The sequence below is a fragment of the Mastigoproctus giganteus genome, chromosome 1 (genome assembly GCF_048544385.1).
Source record: "Mastigoproctus giganteus isolate SK-2022 chromosome 1, ASM4854438v1, whole genome shotgun sequence".
Taxonomy (NCBI): domain Eukaryota; kingdom Metazoa; phylum Arthropoda; class Arachnida; order Uropygi; family Thelyphonidae; genus Mastigoproctus; species Mastigoproctus giganteus.
This window is the reverse complement of record NC_143575.1, coordinates 54,453,438-54,474,546: the sequence shown is the minus strand read 5'-3', so window position 1 is coordinate 54,474,546 and position 21,109 is coordinate 54,453,438. Positions and strand designations below refer to the sequence as shown.

The window sequence follows — 21,109 nt, the reverse complement described above, 5'->3', positions numbered from 1 at the left end:
TGGTCCAGTTCCTCGTGCCAGCGGACGGATGGTGGGAGGCTCCTTCCTGGTGATTGCGCCTCCCAGTAATGAAGAGGCCAGTCAAACAACACACTATTCACACAACCCACACTGACTGGCTTTGCAATGTTAACAGAGTACTTAACGTGGATTTATGGGAAGTCACGGGAACCACATAACAATAACACTGTCCACTGTCTTCCAAGATACTGGTCCCATCTAAATTGTGGACCATGCAGCAGAGGAATGGCAAGCCAGCTGCATTATCTGATTTAAGCCCTATGGATCTCAGCCATTGTCAGATAAACATTCATGCTACGCTTCCAGGGTAACTGACACAGCTGTTCTTAGACCATGGAGAACAGCTGTGAAGAAAGCTATGTGGCCAGCCAAAACCCAAATGTATCTCATTTTTAAGTATCTGACATAATGTTTTCAATCACTCATGGGTTCGTGGTGGTTTGATGAATCTGGGGTCGGATTGGGTCTTTTGACTATGATCCCAGGGCATGAAATCATTCATGTTCTGAGAGTGTTGAACAAATTTAATAATTTTTTTTAATAATTTTAAAGAAGTTTTTATGCATTTTTAAATCATTTTAATCGGGCCTGGAGAGTTGAGGATAGAAGTTATCCTATGAAGAGATATTGAGGTAACTTTTGTAATTTTCAAATATTAACCAAATATAGGATATAGCTTTATCATAATTAACTTGTCATGTTTAATTCTATCAAATTCTTTTTCATAATCTACAAAGTAAATGAATAAAAGGATTTTTATTTATACAGCTTTTTCTATTATTGAGTTGATGAGAAAATAGCTTCTGTTATTTCTATTCCATATCTGAATTCAGATTGTATTGCCAATCATCATTTAAGCCTTCTTATAAATTCTGTTGTGTATAATCTTTAAAAAGATTTTATTTATATAATTCAGGAGGCAGAGAGTTCTGTGTTCAGTGCACTTTAGTGCGTTTGATTTTTCTGGTATCAGCACCATGATAGAAGTATTTATTTCTTTTGGTATAATTTCCCTGTTTCATATTTGTTATTGAGGAGCCTTGTTACTTCCTTTATTCCTAAGTCACCTATATTTTTAATCAGTTCTATTGGAATTTCTCCTGTTCCCTTCCCTTCTTTCATGTCTTGAAAAGCAAATCTTAATCTTCAATAATTTCTGGCACTTTTTAGCATTAGAATTAGTAGAGGCATTTGATGCAAGAAAGCAAGCTTATGCAGCATCAGCCAAAAAAAAAAAAAAACACTTCCACTTCACCCCTCTGTTCGTTCGATATACCTGTCCAGCTGAGCCTTAAACTTATTTAGGCTATCAACTTCCACGACAAGGGATGGAAGTCTGTTCCACCAACCAACCACCTGCTGGCTAAAGGCAAATTTCCGCACGTCTATCCTACATCTGTCTTTCCTCAATTTGAATTTATGCCCTCTCAGGTGATTATTCTGAGCGAGAGGAAGAATCCCATCAGCATTGAGCATGCTCAAACCATTCAAGGCTTTATACACCTCTATCAGATCACCTCGCTGGTGCCTAGTCTCCAGACACTGTAATTTGCAAAACTTAAGCCTTTCTTCGTAAGAGCACCCCTTTGTTCCATTCACTAATCTTGTTGCACTTCTCTGTACTCGTTCCAGCAGCTCTGCATCCTTCTTGAAATGAGGCCTCCAGACCTGTATACAGTACTCTAGGTGTGGCCTGACTATGGCCTTATACAAGGGAATAATCACCTCCTTATCCCTGCTAGAAAAATTCCTGTATATCATTGACAATACACCATAAGCTACTCTTGCAGCCCATCTGCACTGCTCAGAGAACTTCATATCTGCCTGCACAACCACCCCCAGGTCCCTTTCATTCTCTACCACTGTCAGTGTAGTACCACAGAGTTGATACGTTGCTCTGGGGTTGCTGTTTCCCATGTGTAGTACTTTACATTTGTCAATGTTAAACTTCATTTGCCACCTCTCAACCCATCTGCTCAACCTTTCCAGATCCCTGTTGCAGCAGCATAGTGTCATTAGTGTCCTTGACAACCCTGCCTACCTTTGTATCGTCTGCAAACTTGGACATTAAGCTTAATATCAATATCATTTATAAATACAGAAAACAATAATGGACCCAACACTCTGCCCTGAGGGACTCCACTAATAACACTAGTCCACGACGAGCAGTGTACATTGATTACCACTCTCTGTCTTCTCCCCCTCAGCCACCCCTTTATCCACAGCAGCAATTTGCCTCCAATGCCACACTGCTCCAATTTGTGCAGCAGTCTTCCATGTGCAACAGTATTAAAAGCCTTTCTAAGATCCAAGTATATAATATCAAAGTTATTCCCTGCATCCAGTTCCTTTGTGACTGCATCATAGTATCCAATCAAATTGGTCAGGCAAGACTTCCCCTTAACAAAACCATGCTGTGTCCGAGCTATAACTGAAGTCTTGTCTAAATGATCCTGCAGTGCTTCTTTAACTAGTGCCTCCATTAATTTTCCTGGAACAGAAGTTAAACTCACAGGTCTATAATTACTTGTGTCAGCCTTTGATCCTCCTTTGTGAATTGGGGTCACATTTGCACATCTCCAGTCTGTGGGTACCTCCCCTGAGTCCAAGGAAGCTCTCATAATTATGGCTAAGGGTTTGCTTACTTCCTCTGCTGCCTCCTTTAATATAACTGGATAGATCCCATCCACCCCGGGTGCCTTTCTTGTGTTTATCTTTAACAATTTCTCCTCCACTTTACTCTCAGTTATTACAAGATTCTCTAGCTTACTGCCAGAGTTGAATAAACCTCTGGCATTCCCCTCGCTAAATAACTCCTCTTGTGTGAATGTCGATGCAAAATATTCATTTAGTTTGTTAGCTACCTGAGCAGGATCATCAACAGTTGACCCATCAATATCAAGTGGACCAATCTGATTCATCCCCTTCCTTCTAGAGTTTACATAAGTAAAGAACTCTTTGCTGTTTTTCTTTGCATCCCTTGCCAAAGATTTCTCGTAATCTGCCTTCGCCTGCCTAACCTCCTTTGTAACTTGGTTACAGATCAACTTGTATCTATCATAGGCTTCTGTGTCATGTGTTAATTTGTATGTATCCCATGCATGTTTCTTCTCTGCCATATGCCTCATTAGTTCATCTGACATCCATTTAGGCCTAAACCTTGAACAATATTTCTTAGTTGGTATGTAAAGCCTAGTAGCTTCCAAGATAAGTTCTTTGAATGCTTCCCATTTTGCATTTGCTGTTGGTAACATCATCAGTTGGCCCCACTGTATAGAATTTAAATACAGTCTCAGTCCATCGTAGTCACCTTTACGAAAGCAATAACCCTTCCCTTTACCCCTAATGGTAGTTACCTCTTTGAGTAAATCCCACTGCAGCACACTGTGATCACTGCCACCTAGTGGTTCATTTATCTGCAGATTCTTAATGCATGAAGAATCACTGCTGATAATCAAATCAAGAGTATTCCTCCCTCTGGTTGCCTCCCGAACATGCTGATGTAGAAAACAATCATCCAATAAATCCACAAAAGCCTTGCTAGTGTGTGAGTGACCAGCCCCCAATTTCCAGTCAATATCTGGGAAATTAAAATCTCCCATTATAAGACTCTGATTTACTGGCCCACTCTATTTCCCTGTACAGTTTCTTATTATACTCATCAGAGTCATTAGGCATATAGCACACTCCTACTCTCAATTTTGATCTCCCAATGCTTAAGTCACACCAAACTGACTCGACGCTGCACTGTCCAGCGATTTCCACTAGCTTCACTTCCTTGGATTTTATGTATTTCTTAACTAATAGCGTAACCCCCTCTTCCCTTCCTATCCAGTCTATCCTTTCTGTAGATGTTGTACTCCCCAAATTCCAGTTCTGCATTCCTTATATCTGTGTGACACCACGTCTCTGATATCCCAACAATATCTGCCTTTGATGTTTTGAGCAATACCTCAAATGTTTTGAGCAATACCACTTCTATCTCTTCGTTTGTGTATTGGATGATCCCTTTGGTCATCATATAGTTCTTTTAAATATTCCTACCATATAATCTTCCTTTCTTCTATATCTGTTGTTACTTTTCCTTGTTTATTCATTATACATCCTGTCCTTACTCTTTGTTTCCCAGGTATTTCTTTTATTCTGCAGAAAATACATAACACAAATGAACCACACAAAAGTGTAGTTCTTTGTATTATGTATTTTCTGTAGTTCCATTTCTTTACATTTGTGATCATGCCATGATTCTTTTGTTTTGACAGTTTCTTTTTTGATCAAATTGTCTATTACTTTATGTCTAATGGGATTTACATTTTTATGTTTCTTTCTCTCATCCATTAGCTCCAGTATTTCTCCTGTCAACCAAGCTTCTTTTTCTCACTTTGTTTGGTTCCAATAACTATTTCAGCTGATTCTTTTATTGCATTTTTCAGCTTTTCCCAATTTTCATCATTTATCTCTCTAGTATCACATATTTGTTTCTACTGTAATTTTTTCTTTTGCTATGTTTGAATATTGTTCCATTATAGTGTTGTTTTTAAGTCTTTCAAAGTTTAGTTTTGCTAGACTCTTTTGATTTTTTTTTTTTTTTTTTTTCCAGTTTCATATTTAAAAAGCAACAAAAAGTATTAGCATTAGTTGAGGCATATGATGCAAGAAAGCAAGCTTATAAAGCATCAGCCAAAAAAAAAATGATAATAAAAAAAAACCTTCCCATTTCACCCATCCAGTCACTCCAAATGTTTGTCTAGTTCAGCCTTTATTTAAGCTATTGACTTCCACAACAACAGATGGAAGTTTGTTCCAGCAATCAACTACCTGCTGGCTAAAGGCAAATTTTCACACATCTCTTCTACAACTCTTTCCTCAATTTGAATCTATGCCCCCTCAGGTTCTTAATCTGAGCAAGCGGATGTATCCCATCAGCATTGAGCTTGCTCAAACCATTCAAGACCTTGTACACCTGATGCTGCAACTTACAGAATTTAAGCCTCTCCTGGTAAGAGAACCCCTTTGTTCCTCTCACCAATCTTGTTGGCCTCTTCACTCATTCTAGCAACTCTACATTCTTTCTAAAATGAGGCCTCCAGACCTGTATGCTTTATTCAAGGTGTAGCTTGACCATTGCCTTATACAGAGGTATAATCACCTCCTTGTCTCTGCTAGCAAAATTCCTATATATCATTGACAAAACTCCATGACCTGCTCTGGCAGCCTGTCTGCACTGCTCAGAGAACTTCATATCTGACTACACAATTAACCCCAGCCTTTTTTATAATACCTAAATCATGAATTTAAGACTCACAAAGGTGTTAACCATCTTAAAAATATAATGCCACCATACCTCAATTTCTCATTTAGTAATCAATTTAGAAATTAATTACATGCTCAGGACAGTTAACAGTAAAAGGTTACCATTCCCAATCACTTCTAATCAGGATCTTTATTTACTCTTAAGAACTAAGGAAATCTTATCTGAACTCAAGAAGTGAAAGGGAGGAAAGTAGTGAATGATCTATGTGAAGCTTTGACATGATATTATGAGTATTATTATTAATACACATAATAATTAGCAAACAATTAGATGAACACTTTAATGGGAGGATTACACTTGTTTAATATTAGTTCTAAAACAGCTTTCATCATGCGAGTTGGGGGAGGATATTATATTTTAACTAAAGGTCAGTTTTCTTGTCTTACAAAGTAGTACAGAAAAACTGGATCTTTCCCATTGGAAAATGTACAGCTTCTGTCTGAGACCAAATAACTAACTAAACATTGGATAACCATGTGTATGGTGGAAGATATTGAACGAAAAATAATTCATTCATTTTATAAATTACTGCAGCAAAAGAATTTTTAATAAAATGTTCCTTGAAACCCAAGCAGTTGATCATTAATATATATCTTTCTTTATTCAGAAAAGTCAAATATAAAGTTAGTGTTCTAAAGTTAGTGAAATATTAAATAATAAAGGTACCTGATTACATCACAAATAGCTGCATTTCTATTAGGACTTTATACTTAAAATTTTGATATTCTGTTAATTGCAAAATGTAAGAACTATAAGACTCAAAATTATATATTTTTCCTTTCAGAGAGCTGTGATCAGAAGTCGACAGCTCCCCATGAGGTTCTTTTCTGCTTATCAAGTTATTTCTGAACTTGAAAATATTGTACAGGAAGAGGCCATTAGTAGTAATAGTAGTAGCAGTAGTATACCATCATGGAAAAAGAAACAAAAATTAAAAGCTTCTTCACAGTAAGTTTGTAACTGAAGGTTTAAATAGTTCCCTAAACTTCAAATTGGCCAAATTTCTTAGCTACGTTGTAACTTAATATTTCTTATCAAAATTCACTGGTTTTGATATGCTGATACTTTTTTAGCACTTCCAATTTGAAAATAATAAATTGTTATCAGCTGCGAGAGCACTTCCAGAAGGTAATGGTGAGCGGCAACCTTTATTGGAAGCATAAACATGGCATTCTTTTATATTAATATGGTAGACTCCCATTATAGTGCTTTCACACCTCTAATTTACTTACTGTTTTAGTACCTTCAGTTTTTTTTGTGCGCTATTAAAAAGAGTGAAAAATTTTAAAAAGATTTTATTAAATGAAATTAATTAAACATACCTTGAACATTATAACTATGATAAATGTACTGTTAACATAATAATAATGCTGTTATTAATGAAATTTATTGATGCCATGTTGAATGCAAACAAAAAAAATTACACTGATTACTGTATTAGCAAGAAAAGCAGATAAACACATTAAATAAAAAAAAAATTAAAAAAAAGCAAGGAGAGTGTGTAAATGCAGTGAATAATGGATAAACTTGAGTTGTAAAGCACTTCTTTTTTGTTTTCATAGCTCTGAGTTAAATGTGAAATAAACAAATGACACATGCATATCAGAAATGATTCCTGTGCACCATACTGCACCATAAATGATTCTTAAAATTTAGTTTTTTCCATTCCTTTCCCAAAACTAAAAATCAGGAGTGTTATCTTTGAATTTATTCCTTCTTGAGAACTTAAAAAAAAAAAGCAATGTAAGCTGGAAAGCATTTTAATTGGGAGTGCTATAGATATTAAAAGATCCATGGCACTTCATAGACTTGATCATGGGTCCAGAAGAAAAGACCATTATAAAAATAGGAGCAAACAGGAGACTACTGTGCAACCTGACTGGCACTGGTCTGGGGGGGGGGAGGTCTCAAAACAATCCTTACAAATAAAGTTCACTTTGAGAATTAAGGCAGATCCCTTACCCTTTCACTTTTAGCAAGCTGTTTGCACTTTTCCACTCCTGATGCAGGCAGAATTGTTTCTACCAGAATATTTGATTGTAACGTGTTCTGATGAACAAGAAATACTGAATGCATGAATAACTTTTGCTTACACTGACCAGACTTTAAAATGTTTATTATGAAATATATGATTAAAATCAAGATAATACCAGTTAAAAATATAAAATGGAAATATATAACAATAAAATTTTAAAAATATACTAGGTTACAAATGTAAAAAATAACTTTTTCTAAAAAACATAGGAACTTTTGGCACCTTGATACCCTTGCCAACTAGAGAAAGTGAATGTAAATTCATATGTAGAGCTGAGGGTGGTAGAATCTGTATGTTGGGAAACAGGAGAAAGGTGAGGAAAGAAAGTCATGTGTAAAGGAAAGAACTACTAAAAGAAGGAGAAGCAAATAGAAGAGAGTGATGGTGGGGTGGGGGCGGGAAAGGAAGAAATTTCTGAATGTCCTGAGATTAAAGTGATCTCATTCACAGATTACAGAAAATAGGAGGATGAGCAAAGTAAGAGGGGAGGTGGTGAGCAAGGGAAAAGAGAGGACTGAGGCAGTGTTTTCTTAACTCCCTTAGCGCAAGAGATTCAGAGATGGGATGTATATTCATACCGTAATTCCATTAAGAACATATCTAGTGATGCATAATGTGGGCAGAGTCTAACGAGGTCTTGGAGTTCTGTGTATTATCAAGAATTATTTGGTAGGCAGTTATATCTCTCCTGTTAATATTGTATGGCTACCACTGATTGGACAAAGTCAGCATTCTCAGTGGCCATTCATCATTTGGAGAGCCACTTAAAAGGCCATTCTCCAGGTATTGAATGGCCTTTGTTAATATAGCTTGCAACACAATCTCTACATGGTATGCAATAAATCATCCTACTTTTTTTACATTAATGGGTCATTAATTTTTTGCACATGGGGGTTTTTAAAGGAGTATACTGTTTATAGTTTTCTACCAGAAATTTTCATCATATTTTTCCAATGTTTTTAAACTACAATGATAAGTTTAACTAACTGGTCAAGACGGATTAATTTAACTTTTATAAAAAAAATAGTATTAATCAATTAATGCTAAATTTCATTAATAAAATGATTGTGTTTGAGTTCAAAATCTTTAATTCAATATTGCTGTATTTTATATAGTATACATCCTTACATAAATTGATTAATTTTGAAATGTTTTTTTTTTTTTTTTTCTTCCAGAGCTAGTGATATTAGCACTGTATTGCTTCAAAAGTACAAAAAAGCTATTGATAAAATAGTTGGAATTGCCACTCGGCACAACTTGAGTCCAGTACAAGGAAGGACATTAATCATTTGTGACCTACTTGCAGCAAATAAAAATCCATTTCTTCACAAGACATTGAGCATATATAAGGTAAGGATATATTGTTTCTTGGTTATATGAGGTTATTTTTCAATTACTTTCAGTGTTTGTGAGTGTAAGGAAAAATGGAAAATACAAAGGGCTTACAGTATAAATTATCACAAACATTAAACAACCCAATGCATATCTTTCAAAACGTTTCTATTTTTTTCTATAATGTTTCTGAAAATTGTATATCATTTACAGTTTTGTGGAAAGTTTTTTCTTGTGGATTTCAATCAAATTTATGGTTTTCAAATAGCTTTTAGGTAGTTTTTCAAAGCTGTGGTAGTTGTGGCTTTGCTTACATTTAGTGCAAAAAAGCAGCGTATACCAAGCACATGATCTATTAAAATCTTAGTATATCATATGTTCAGCATTGGCAGTATGTTGGTTCTCTGTTTTCTGTGATTCATTTCTGTTCTATACTTGTCTATAATTAATCTCAAATATTTTAAATTAATTATCTTAACTTTTTCCTCTTGAAAATGGTTTTGGAACTATGCAACTTACCTAATGATTGATTTATTTTCTGCAAGTTTTGTTTTTTTCCAAATGTATCAGACACCTACTCAGGAATAATACATACTTCTATTTCACATTTGAAGAAAGTATTATTTACTTTCGTTCAAAGTGCTCTTCATTATTTAAGGCCAATAAATCTTTTGTTTTAATTTGTATGTGTTTGTGTGTGCGTGTCTGCATGTAAATTATATTGCATACCATTGGATTAAATTTGAAAGTATCTAATTTTGCTGAGACATCATAGGAGGAAGTACATGTGAGGGAGCTTTTTCAGTCAATTTTGGCCCTAAAGAGATTGTGCAATACTCATGGGATAGAATTTTTCTCAGCATAGTCTGTGCTTCTTAACAGGAGAGAGCATTTTTTACAGGGATGAGATACACTTAAATAAAAGGAGTTAAGAATATTTTCTGATACTATCAAGGCAGTGTCAGGTGGGTTAGAGAACTAATATTTTGGAAGGATATGCAGACTATGTATATAAAGTGCTTAGCATCATAATACACAGCCATTTCTGAATAAACAGAAAATTTTTAAGGTGGCATCGTTTTAGGTTATATCTCATATTGTGAATACCTTCACAACGAGTTGCCATGATATTGCACTACTTCGAATAAGTAACGCTTCACCTAAGGAGAAGACTAGTGTTACTTATTCTCAGATAGGTACCACCACCCAGACAGCACTGTTTCAGGGCTATTTGGCCCTTCGTCAGTGAGTGGGTAGGTACCCAAGTGATGCAATGATGGCAAAAACAGTTATGAAGTATAACTCCACAATATGAGAGATGCCTGATGGTGTATGATGTATTTAGACTAAGGCGCATTTAGGGCTAGAGCCTCAAGCTGCGAACAAATTTAGACTATGTATATAAAGTGCTTAGCATCATAATACACAGCCATTTCTGAATAAACAGAAAATTTTTAAGGTGGCATCGTTTTAGGTTATATCTCATATTGTGAATACCTTCACAACGAGTTGCCATGATATTGCACTACTTCGAATAAGTAACGCTTCACCTAAGGAGAAGACTAGTGTTACTTATTCTCAGATAGGTACCACCTTATTCGAAGTAGTGCAATATCATGGCAACTCGTTGTGAAGGTATTCACAATATGAGATATAACCTAAAACGATGCCACCTTAAAAATTTTCTGTTTATTCAGAAATGGCTGTGTATTATGATGCTAAGCACTTTATATACATAGTCTAAATTTGTTCGCAGCTTGAGGCTCTAGCCCTAAATGCGCCTTAGTCTAAATACATCATACACCATCAGGCATCTCTCATATTGTGGAGTTATACTTCATAACTGTTTTTGCCATCATTGCATCACTTGGGTACCTACCCACTCACTGACGAAGGGCCAAATAGCCCTGAAACAGTGCTGTCTGGGTGGTGGTACCTATCTGAGAATAAGTAACACTAGTCTTCTCCTTAGGTGAAGCGTTACTTATTCGAAGTAGTGCAATATCATGGCAACTCGTTGTGAAGGTATTCACAATATGAGATATAACCTAAAACGATGCCACCTTAAAAATTTTCTGTTTATTCAGAAATGGCTGTGTATTATGATGCTAAGCACTTTATATACATAGTCTAAATTTGTTCGCAGCTTGAGGCTCTAGCCCTAAATGCGCCTTAGGATATGCAGATTAATAGTGTAATGGTGGCTGCAAGCAGAGGTGAAATTGTTTCTTCTAATGTTTCTGTGGGACCTGCAGGTACCTGAAAAACATGGTGTGGGGATTACAAGGCCTGCTAGGAGTCCTCATGTAACAAGCAAATATGAGCTGTGTTATGACTTAGGATTACTATTGGCAAAAACAGGTGCACATATACACTGCATGAACTAATGCTAGGAATAGAATAAATAAATTTGACATATTTGAAGTACTAGTTGTTAAGTTCACTATCTTCCTACAGTGTAGGGATATTGAAAATTTCCACTCAGACATAGGGGAATCTGGAATTTGAATACAGTGAGTAGAATGTGTAAAGAACGGAAAGACAGGATGGGGGGAGTTATACCCTTGGCTAAGCAGCACAAAATCCAAGGCTGTGCTCCCATTTGATGTGGGTGGCCAGTGTAATTTTGAGTGAGTATGGTATAATATAAGCACTTGTAAAATAAAAATGAGAGTAAGGTGTACTATAGAGCAAATAACTGTGATGAGTATAATGAACAGCTATACAGACAAACAGAAATGGGTTGGTAAATCAAAAAAATCTTATAATGGAAGATTTTAAATTTTTGGATATTAATGGTAAATGATTAGGTGTTTAGCCAGTAAAATAATATCTTTAATACAAATAGATACTGTAGCTTTCGAGACAAATCGTGTCTCTTCTTCAACAGAAAATGGAAACTCTAGAGATAAAATTATTCTAGCGGACACAGTTGTGCATGCAGTGAGGCATGTGAGGGCACGAGGTAGGTCATTCAATCATTAAACTGGTGTTTATTGTTGCAGCATGGATGTGCATAGTTTTTCCTCCAGCGCTTGTCTAAACCTAAAACGGTTGTCTCTAAGATGGGGTGTAGTCTCATGCCTTTGCAGCGGTTCATGGCTCTCAAATTACACAATATATTGAGTGACTCTAACCAGAGGCGGTGGCGAAAGTGTCGGGAGTGGTCAGTTATTTCATAGTCCTGCTTGGGATTGAGGTCATGGTGGGTGGACCAGAAGTGTTCCGCGATTGCGGACTGGTCGGTCTTAGCAAGGCGAATCGCTCTGTCGTGTTCTGCAAGGCTGTCTTGAAGACATCTCGAAGTCTCTCCTATGTAGCAGCTGTCACAATCTTTGCAGGCTATGCGGTATATTACACTGCTGCGTAAGAGAGGGGTGACTGGGGTCTTTACATTGGAAATTAGAGAACGTAAGTTTCTACCAGGCAATTGCATGCATTTTATGTGATATTCTCTGAGGATTTTTGAGATCCGGCCCGACATGCCTGGATAGTAGGGAATGTAGGCGGTAGGTACATTGTCCTGAGTTGATGATGGTCTCGTGTGGACTGTGAGCTCCTGTGCTTGCAATAAGCACTTGTCTAATATGTGTGTTGGGTAGCCGCAATTGATCAAGTCTGTCCTCACTCTAGAAATCTCATAGTGCCTAGCTTCATCTATGCTGGAATGGCTCCAAGCCATGGAGAATAGAGTGTGTGCAGTGCTGTTGAGATGACTAGGAGCATGGCCAGATCTGTAGTTTGTGAACTGTCCGCACCACATAGGCTTACGGTATACTGAGGTTTCTAGATGTGGGCCCACGCATTTTACTAGGACGTCCAGGAATGGGAGAGATCAGTCTACTTCTAACTCTAGAGTGAACTGGATGAACACAGAGAGGGAATTGAGATATTCTAGCAATGTTGTTTCAGAGCCACGTGGGATGACGGTGAAGATGTCATCAACGTATCTGCACCATGTTGTAATAGGTACTGGTGGGTTCAGGAATATCTGTTCTTCCAATTCTTCCATGGCGATGTTGGCCACTACAGTACTAACAGGGGCGCCCATGGCAGTGCCATGTACCTGCTGGTATACAGAATCCTCAAATGTAAAGATGCTGCTTGACAAGCACAGGTTGAGGGTGGTACAGATGTCAGCAGTAGACAGTGATGTTTTGTTTGGAAAGTTTGAGTCATTCTCAAGGAATTCATTTGCCTTATTAAAGAGCTCTCAATTTCTGACAATGCTGTTATGGCATCATTTGATGTAGTGTCGCTATTTACATCAATCCCTGTCCAACAGGCTGTACACTGCACCAAGAGGCTCCTTGGTGCAGTGTGCGGAGACATTACCTCTGAAAGCACTTAGGCATTTAATGCCTATGAAAAGCAAAGGTGGTTGAATTAAATCACGCTCACTATCTTCCTTTTATCGAAATTTCACACTCATTCCTAATATAATATACCTGTTAAAAATCAGTTGTCTCAGGGGAAAAGAAAACCTAATGAGAGAAATTAAATATTAAGGAATAAGATGTCGTTGGGTAGGATTGAACCCTGGAGGGCCACAAACCGTTGTAATACCCATGATTTTATTCCCATTGAAATTATGGGAATAAAATTATTCCCATGAAATTATTCCCATTGAGAATCCCTGACATAAAGGAATTGCTAGGTGACAGTGATCATAATCTATTAATGTAAAATATACTTAAAGGAATAATTACTATCACGGGTAAAGGGAAGGAATTTTTTTTTGTAATTGTGACTCTAATGATCTTAGGCAGTTTTTAAATCTTTTCAGTGGATTATGTTAATGGCTACTAATTTTAAATTGGAAGCATTCAAGGAAATAATTCAAGGAACTAGGCACCTGTGAGGTGATCTGATTGAGATGTATAAAGCCTTGAATGGTTTGAGCATGCTCAATGCTGATGGGATTCTTGCTCAGAATAATCACCTGAGAAGGCATAAATTCAAATTGAGGAAAGACAGATGTAGGATAGATGTGCAGAAGTTTGCCTTTAGCCAGTGGGTAGTTGGTTGGTGGAACAGACTTCCATCCTTTGTTGTGGAAGTTGATAGCCTAAATAAATTTAAGGCTGAGCTGGACAGGTATTTGGAACGAATGGAGTGGTGTTTTTTTTTTTTTTTTTGGCTGATGTTGCATAAGCTTGCTTTCGTGCATCATATGCCTCTACTAATGCTAATGCTAATCATAGAAGCTACTAAGCTTTTTATTCTTAAAAGATACTGTTCAAAATTTAGACCGAAATTGATGTTACATGATGTGATGAGACTAGTGACAGAGAAGAAAAATGAATGAATAGGATTTTGTGTGCCCAGATTATAAATTATCTAGGCACATAAAATCCTACCGGTAAGTATAAATTAGTCGGGAATCAAGTCACTAAGGAGGATAGACAAGGTTCAGGCAGATGATGATAAGTTGCTGGCTAAGAATGCAAAAGAGAAGTAGCAAAGAATTCTTTGCTTATGTTAATATTAGACGGAAAGGAATGGAGCACATTGGCCCACTAGATATGAATGGCATAAATATTGATGATCCTGTACATGTTGCTGAAAAACTGAATTAAAATGTTCTTCTACATTCATTCATGAAGAAGTTTTTAGGAATAGAATACCAGAAGTATTCCAAGTTATAACTGTGACCTATATGATTTTATGATAACTAAGAAGAAAGTGGAAGAGAAATTGTTGAAGCTAAAAGTTAAATAAGGTACTTTGGACTGAGAGTATCTATCCAATTATGTTAATAGTAGCAGCAAAAGAAGTAAACAAACCTTTGGCTGTAATTATAAGAGCATTTTTGGATTCGGGGGAGATCCCTACAGATTGGAGACATGGAAATATTTCTCCTATTCACAAAGGGAAATCAAAGAGCGAAGTGAGTAATTTCAGATCTTAAAGCTTGCCTTTTTTCTGTTCCAGGGAAAATAATGGTCAGTGATGAAATAAGTAATGCAAGATTATCTTGACTGAAATAAAATTTTATGGCAATCAATGCATGGATTTATTAAAAGTGGTTTTGTCTGACCATTATGATTATCCACAGTGATATAGTAAAAAAAGAACTGGATGCAAAAGAAAATAATTTTGACATTATATACTTAGATTCAGTAAAGCTTTTGGCATTATATTTATATTTAGAAAATCCAGGGAAGGTTCCAGGATTTTCTAGTGGGGGGCTAAAACAATGTTCTGGGGGAAAAAATTCACATCATGTTGATGTGCAGAGGGATTTAGTCCTTTTAGTCCCTTTCCAAAACTACTCCTGATTTTGACATTGTTTTACACAAAAGACCGTTGTATAAATTGGAGCATATGGCATTAAGGACAAATTACTTCTGTGGATTAAAGGGATAGTTGAGTAGCAGAAGACAGAGGGACAAACACATTAAGCTCAATCCTGCTGGTCTAGAGGCTTTTGCAATTAATAATGACTTTTCTCAGCTTGTTCATTTACCTGTCAGAATATCAGACAATCCTAACCACATACTCAATACTCTCGAACTCTTTCTTACTGACAATCCTTCCAAGTTCACAATGTTAATGGTTCTCTGTGCACCTCAGATCACAACTTGGTGATAGTCTCTCTGTCACACACCCACGGTCATTCTCGGCCTTGTCTTGTTTGGGATTACAAGAATGTAAAATAGGATGATCTGTGAAATTTTTGTTCTTCTTTTCCTTGGTTGGGTTAATATTTTAAATCATTTAATCCCAGTGTTTTCTCAGATCATGTCAGTGAAATTATTCTTATAGGGATGAAATCCTTTATTTTAAATTCCACTCTAAAACCTCATCCTTTATCTAAGTCTTGGTTTAGATAAAGGACAAGGATAACAGAGATGACATATCTATAGTAATTACATTATATTGTAATCTCTCATAGAAAATAAGAAAATTATAAATATTGCTTTGCCTGCCTACAAAGAACTGGGTTCTCTCTCTCTCTCTCTCTCTCTCTCTCTCTCTCTCTCTCTCTCTCTCTCTCTCTCTCTCTCTCTCTCTCTCTCTCTCTCTCTCTCTCTCTCTCTCTCTCTCTCTCTGTGTGTGTGTGTGTGTGTGTGTGTTGCTTTTCTTCTTAACAACTGCTCACTCTGTACAAATCTGAAATCCAACCTGCCATGGAATATATTTGTTTACACTTTTGGTAGTTCTGAAACCTACCTCTCTGTCTCTCAAGCTGCTATACTTCATTCAAAAGATGGCAGTTACGTTAATTAATGATCTGTCCCTTACGATGTCTCTCCATTCTTTGTCTCATAGATATTCAGTTTCTGCTGCATGCCTCTTCTATATTGATACTTTCATGGGCACTGTTCTTCTGAATTGGTATCTGTAATTTCTCTGCTCTCTTCCAGACCAGTCTGAATGCATGTTGCAACCAGACTTGTGTCCCTTCTACTTCTGTTTTCTGAAACAACTTTCCTTCACATGTGTTTCCTTTAAATTACAGTGTGCAGAAATTCAAGTCTAATATCAAAAAGTGTCTTCTTGACTTATATTCCATACATAGTACTAAGTACTATAGGTTCTAATATCTTTTTGTGTTTGGAGGTTTTATAAAAAAGAAAAAAAGATGAATCTAACATATTAAGGCTATCTTGGGTATACTTTCTACTAACTTCCATTCCTCTTGCACAACAGCTGTCAAAGCCAATTTGAAAGAAAGTTGTTTTGGCTATAGCTTAATGCACCACTCCATGTCTTCTTACAGTTGTTCAGCATAGTTGAGATATGGGCTCTGAACTGGCTAGTCCAACTCTTCAATGTCACAAATCTTGCACGACTTGCCATATGACATGGAGTGTTATCATGGTTTCCTTTCCATAGTACTACCACAGTATAGTTAGCAAATTACTCTCCTAGTGGATTATAGAGTTCATGGTTTCAGGTCATATCAAAAATGGACCCAGTCTAAAACAGCCCCATACCATCAGACTGCCTCCACCAAACTTTATGGTTGAGATGTGCAATCCAACAGGAAGTGCTCTTTGGGCAATCTCCATAACTATACATGCCCATCAGAATAAAACATTATGGGATTTGACAATTCATAGGGCCTTCTGCTACTGTTTTGAGTCCATGAACGTTGGGAGAGACACCACTTCAAACACTTTGTTAGTTACTGTGATACTAGATTTTTGTACAGATAGCCTACCATTGAATATATGGCTATGAGTCTACAGTAAGTCAGTCTGCAAGTTTCAGTCTATGAAAAGGCTATGCAGTCCAGAACATGCATTAGTATTTCAGCCATAGTCTATGGTTGACATACTAATGCATGTTCCTGTAGACATCTTAAGCTCCACAATGTTTCCAAGTGATATGCATGGGGCACCAAGTACACTCTTTATGGTTTGTCAAACAGTGTGTGTGTGTGTGTGTGTGTGTGTGTGTGTATATCCAGCTTACCCCAGCTATTTTGTTCTTGTTGAGGTATCACCTGTAATATTCTTTCCTTGAATAACACCTGCTACAATGGAATTTGAGAAGTTCAAACAGGTTATAGTTGTGTTTACAGAAAGGTTACCGATGTGGCATCCAACCACCATCCTGCATTGAAAATCTATAGTCCACATCCCATACTGACTTATAACATAATGCTGCTACACTGGCAGACCAATAAGATTTATTTTGGTATGGCTAAGCCAATATCCATGTTTGGGGGGGGAGTCTTCTGGCACAGTATGCAGTACTCATGAGTGTCTACTTTTAGTTACATAGTGTACATTCTGTCATAGTAGTGGACTAGATTTTTATGAAATAAACTCAGAGGAAGGGATGGGAATGTCAATATACAGATGTGTGCAGTTATATTATTCTAAAATAATTTTATTATTTTAGACATTTTTTAAATCAGATCAGATAGATAAATAGTTTTATTGTTTTTTTCTTTTTAGTTATATCATGGAATTCTTATGTTAGGAATAATGTGTTCATATGCATGTGAAGATTGTGAGTTGAAAGTTATTCTTAGTCCTTCTTCTTGGGAAGCAGTTACTTTAAAGGGAAAATCTATTCTAGGAAATGTTTACAAAATATCAGAAAGATATGAGGTAAGCTTTGTTTATTTATCTTTATTTCTTCTCTCAGTTAATTTTCATATTTATACGGATACTAAATACAAGGGCTGTTCAAAGAATAATAAAATTATGAAAATAACTAGTTATTTTAGAGGAAGAATATGCTCTATCAAAATTGGTCTCTCCCATGATAAGTATCACTTGCTCTAACTCCAGGGGCTCACATCTGGTGAGTATGGGCTTGGCACACCCAGGGTCCTGAGCTGGATATCATTATTCTTCTCTTTCTTGGCGATTTCCTTCTCTCTCTCTCACTTTCAGGGTAACTCAGAAATTTTTTGGCTGGTGCAGCATAAACCTCAGGCTTTCTTATACCATATGGCTAATAAATAAAATAATAATGTCAAAAAAAGTTTCAGATTTCTTGAATATGAAATGAACTCTGAAATGAAATGATAATGCACAATCAGGTGTTTAGCTAGCTTGCTTATGGGAAACTACTACAGAAACATTCCATATGATGCAAGAAGCCTGCAATGAAGAAAGCATGACATGTGCTGCTGTTTTCTTTGGCATAAAGTATTTTCCAAAGGCAGAAAATCTGTATTAGATGAGCATTGACAAGGTAACCTTTTCCTGTTATTATTTGTAAAAAGTGTTTGAATGTGTTGATGCATATCAGTTTCAGTAGGTACTGTCTTAAACTGACTTGGAATGAAATGAGTGTGTGACAATTTTGTGTATCATTCAGATTATGCCCTTAATGGTTATCAGAACTTAAGATCTATATACATTTGAATCTCTAATATCTGGTAATTTTGAGACCTGATCCTTACTAGATCTTGGAATTTTCCAGATATTGACCGGACCCTGGTTTCCATATGAGTGTCTCTATAAAAAAAAAAAAAAAAAAAAAAAAAAGCAATGAAAAATATTGCATATCTCTACTGCAACTTACTTTGCAGAGTATTATTCAAGTATGTTATATATATATTTTTTTCATAGTCCATTGGACCATTCCTGATAATCAAATAACTCAGAGCATATATAAGGAAGGCATCTGAGCCACACAAGATGGCGATTCCCTTCCTAGCCAGTAGTTCTGAGCTGACTGATTTTGAGAAGGCTGTTATTCGTGGATGTTACATTGCTGGCTTGTTGATTTGTGAAATTGTTGACAGCCTACACTAAAGACCATTAATCTTTTCCACCATATGATTTGCTTTTAAAATAAACAAGGTCTTCAGATTGATCTATCACAATTTTTACAAGCATATATCTATTTTAAATAAGATACACTGATTGTAGAATATATATATATATATATATATATATATATTTTTTTTTTTTTTTTTTTTTTAATTATAAAAATCACATTAAGTAATTACATGAAAATTTGAAAACTAAATTTGGCAAGTTATTAAATATAGCAAAGTGTAGGGCTAAGTAATTAGCAAAATTTTTGGCAATGGTGTTCTCCAGAATATTGTTATTTTTTTTGTTTATGTGCATCACAATTGACCAGCCTGTGCCATCCAGAGTTATCCATCAGTGATGTTATTATGAAATGGAAGAGTGACATTACCATCACTATCTGGCAGTGCATGCAAGACCACAAGCTCACTTTATGTCACCCCATGGTACTAGGAATAATAGCACAACAGTCTCATCAGATATCCCTGAAAAACATCCACTGTGAGTTCAAGGCATCAACAGAGGTTGAAGTTTGTACAAACATTATAAACAGAGCTCCACAGCCTCCGTTTTCATAAGAGAGGGGTGTCACATAACTAAACATCAACTGAAATTAGCAGTCTCACCTTGACCTTCACTGTTATTTGTCTATGGAATAGTGTAAATCAGTTTTATGGAGTAATGAATCTTGCTGTACTCTATTCTAATCAAATGTGTATGGAGGATGCCTAGAGAACATCTGCTGCTGCTAGAGTGCATTGTGTCAACAATGAAGTTCAGAGGAGGTAGGGTTATGATATGATGCTGTTTCTCATGGTGTGGCTCAACACCTTTGGTGGTTGTGCAGAGAACTATGCATGTCAACACCTACCTTAACATTTTGGACAATTCCATGCTCCCTACAATGTGGCAGTAGTACAGACCCATGGTACTCTTTGGGACAAACCCATGTTTGTTTCAACAGGATAATTCCCCATGCCGTAACACGGGTGCTGTTCAAGAATGGTTCATGGACATGAATTTACAAAACTTTGAATGGCTGGAACAGAGTTGTGATTTGAATCTTATGGAACAAACTGAAACATCAGATGAGGGACAGATCAGCATATTCATATCATAGCTAATCTGGGCATTGTTCTACAGGAGGAATGGAGAATTGTACCCACTTCAGCCTATCATTTATTGTTGGATGGCTTATCTTGAAGAATGGAACATCTTATATTGGCCAAGAAAGAGGGAGAGCTAACTTGCTGTTCAAGCGAGTGGCAGTGAAGTTTGTGTGAAACCAATGTATTGATACTTTAGTATTAATAGTAGCAAGTGATGCAAGGACATAAGCCGGCAGGGGAGAGAAGGACTCTACCCACATCATCTTTTCATACCATATAATAATTTACTTAATCTTTCCTTAACTGCATGTTTGATGCACATGTGTATCATGGGGTTTTTAATCCACTTGGACAAAACCACCTGTCTTTAAGAACCATTTTCTTCCAATTTGATGGAGGGAGAAAAAATTGTATATTTTTGTCAAGCAACCTTCGACAGCAACTGACTAATTCAGCCATAGTGAGAAGAAAATCAAAAATATCTCTGTCCTCACCAATCAAGATTGGCTCAATCCCTTAATTTTTGAATTCGGTTCATAAAGGTCATTGGTAAAGCCGTCAGTGGGGGGAGGGTTAAATTTATTGAACATAGTCACTTCCACAACACTAGATAGAAATTTGTTCCAATAATTAATTACTCTTTAATTTTCCTTTTTGGAGAGTATTGTACATTGCATACTGTCAATTACAGTTAAAATAAAATTATTTACCATCCAAGATATGCCATACACAATATGGTATATTTTGGAAGAAGAAAATCTTTATGCAATCATTTTGGCAAAGTTTTATTGTTAAGGTTGACAATACAACCTTTTCCACAACAGATAATGGAAAATGGAAAATATGTAGTCAGAGGACCGTGGCCTTTTGAAAGGCCACAGTCCTCTGGCTACATATTTTCTTTTAGGCAGCACACAGGCAGTTACAAATTATTGAAAGTTGCTATGTTGATGGTTTTTACAAATGACAATCTAAAAGTTCTAAAACATTCACTTTATGCCTTATATATGAATTGTTTCTTTATGCCTTATATATGAATTGTTTCTTTATGCCTTATATATGAATTGAG

The 21,109-nt window shown here is 36.3% G+C and overlaps 1 protein-coding gene across 3 annotated transcripts in view; it reads left to right on the top strand.

Moving 5' to 3' along the window:
- The window catches only part of LOC150090805 (telomerase protein component 1-like), an 827,340-nt gene that overhangs the window by 156,401 nt on the left and 649,830 nt on the right, over nucleotides 1–21,109 (top strand). For all 3 annotated transcript variants that reach the window (XM_090372947.1, XM_090372938.1, XM_090372956.1), the window contains exons 12-14: nucleotides 6,120–6,283; nucleotides 8,546–8,720; nucleotides 17,615–17,770. In XM_090372947.1, coding sequence (XP_090229073.1) covers nucleotides 6,120–6,283; nucleotides 8,546–8,720; nucleotides 17,615–17,770 — 495 coding nt within the window. The remainder of the gene's footprint in view (nucleotides 1–6,119; nucleotides 6,284–8,545; nucleotides 8,721–17,614; nucleotides 17,771–21,109) is intronic.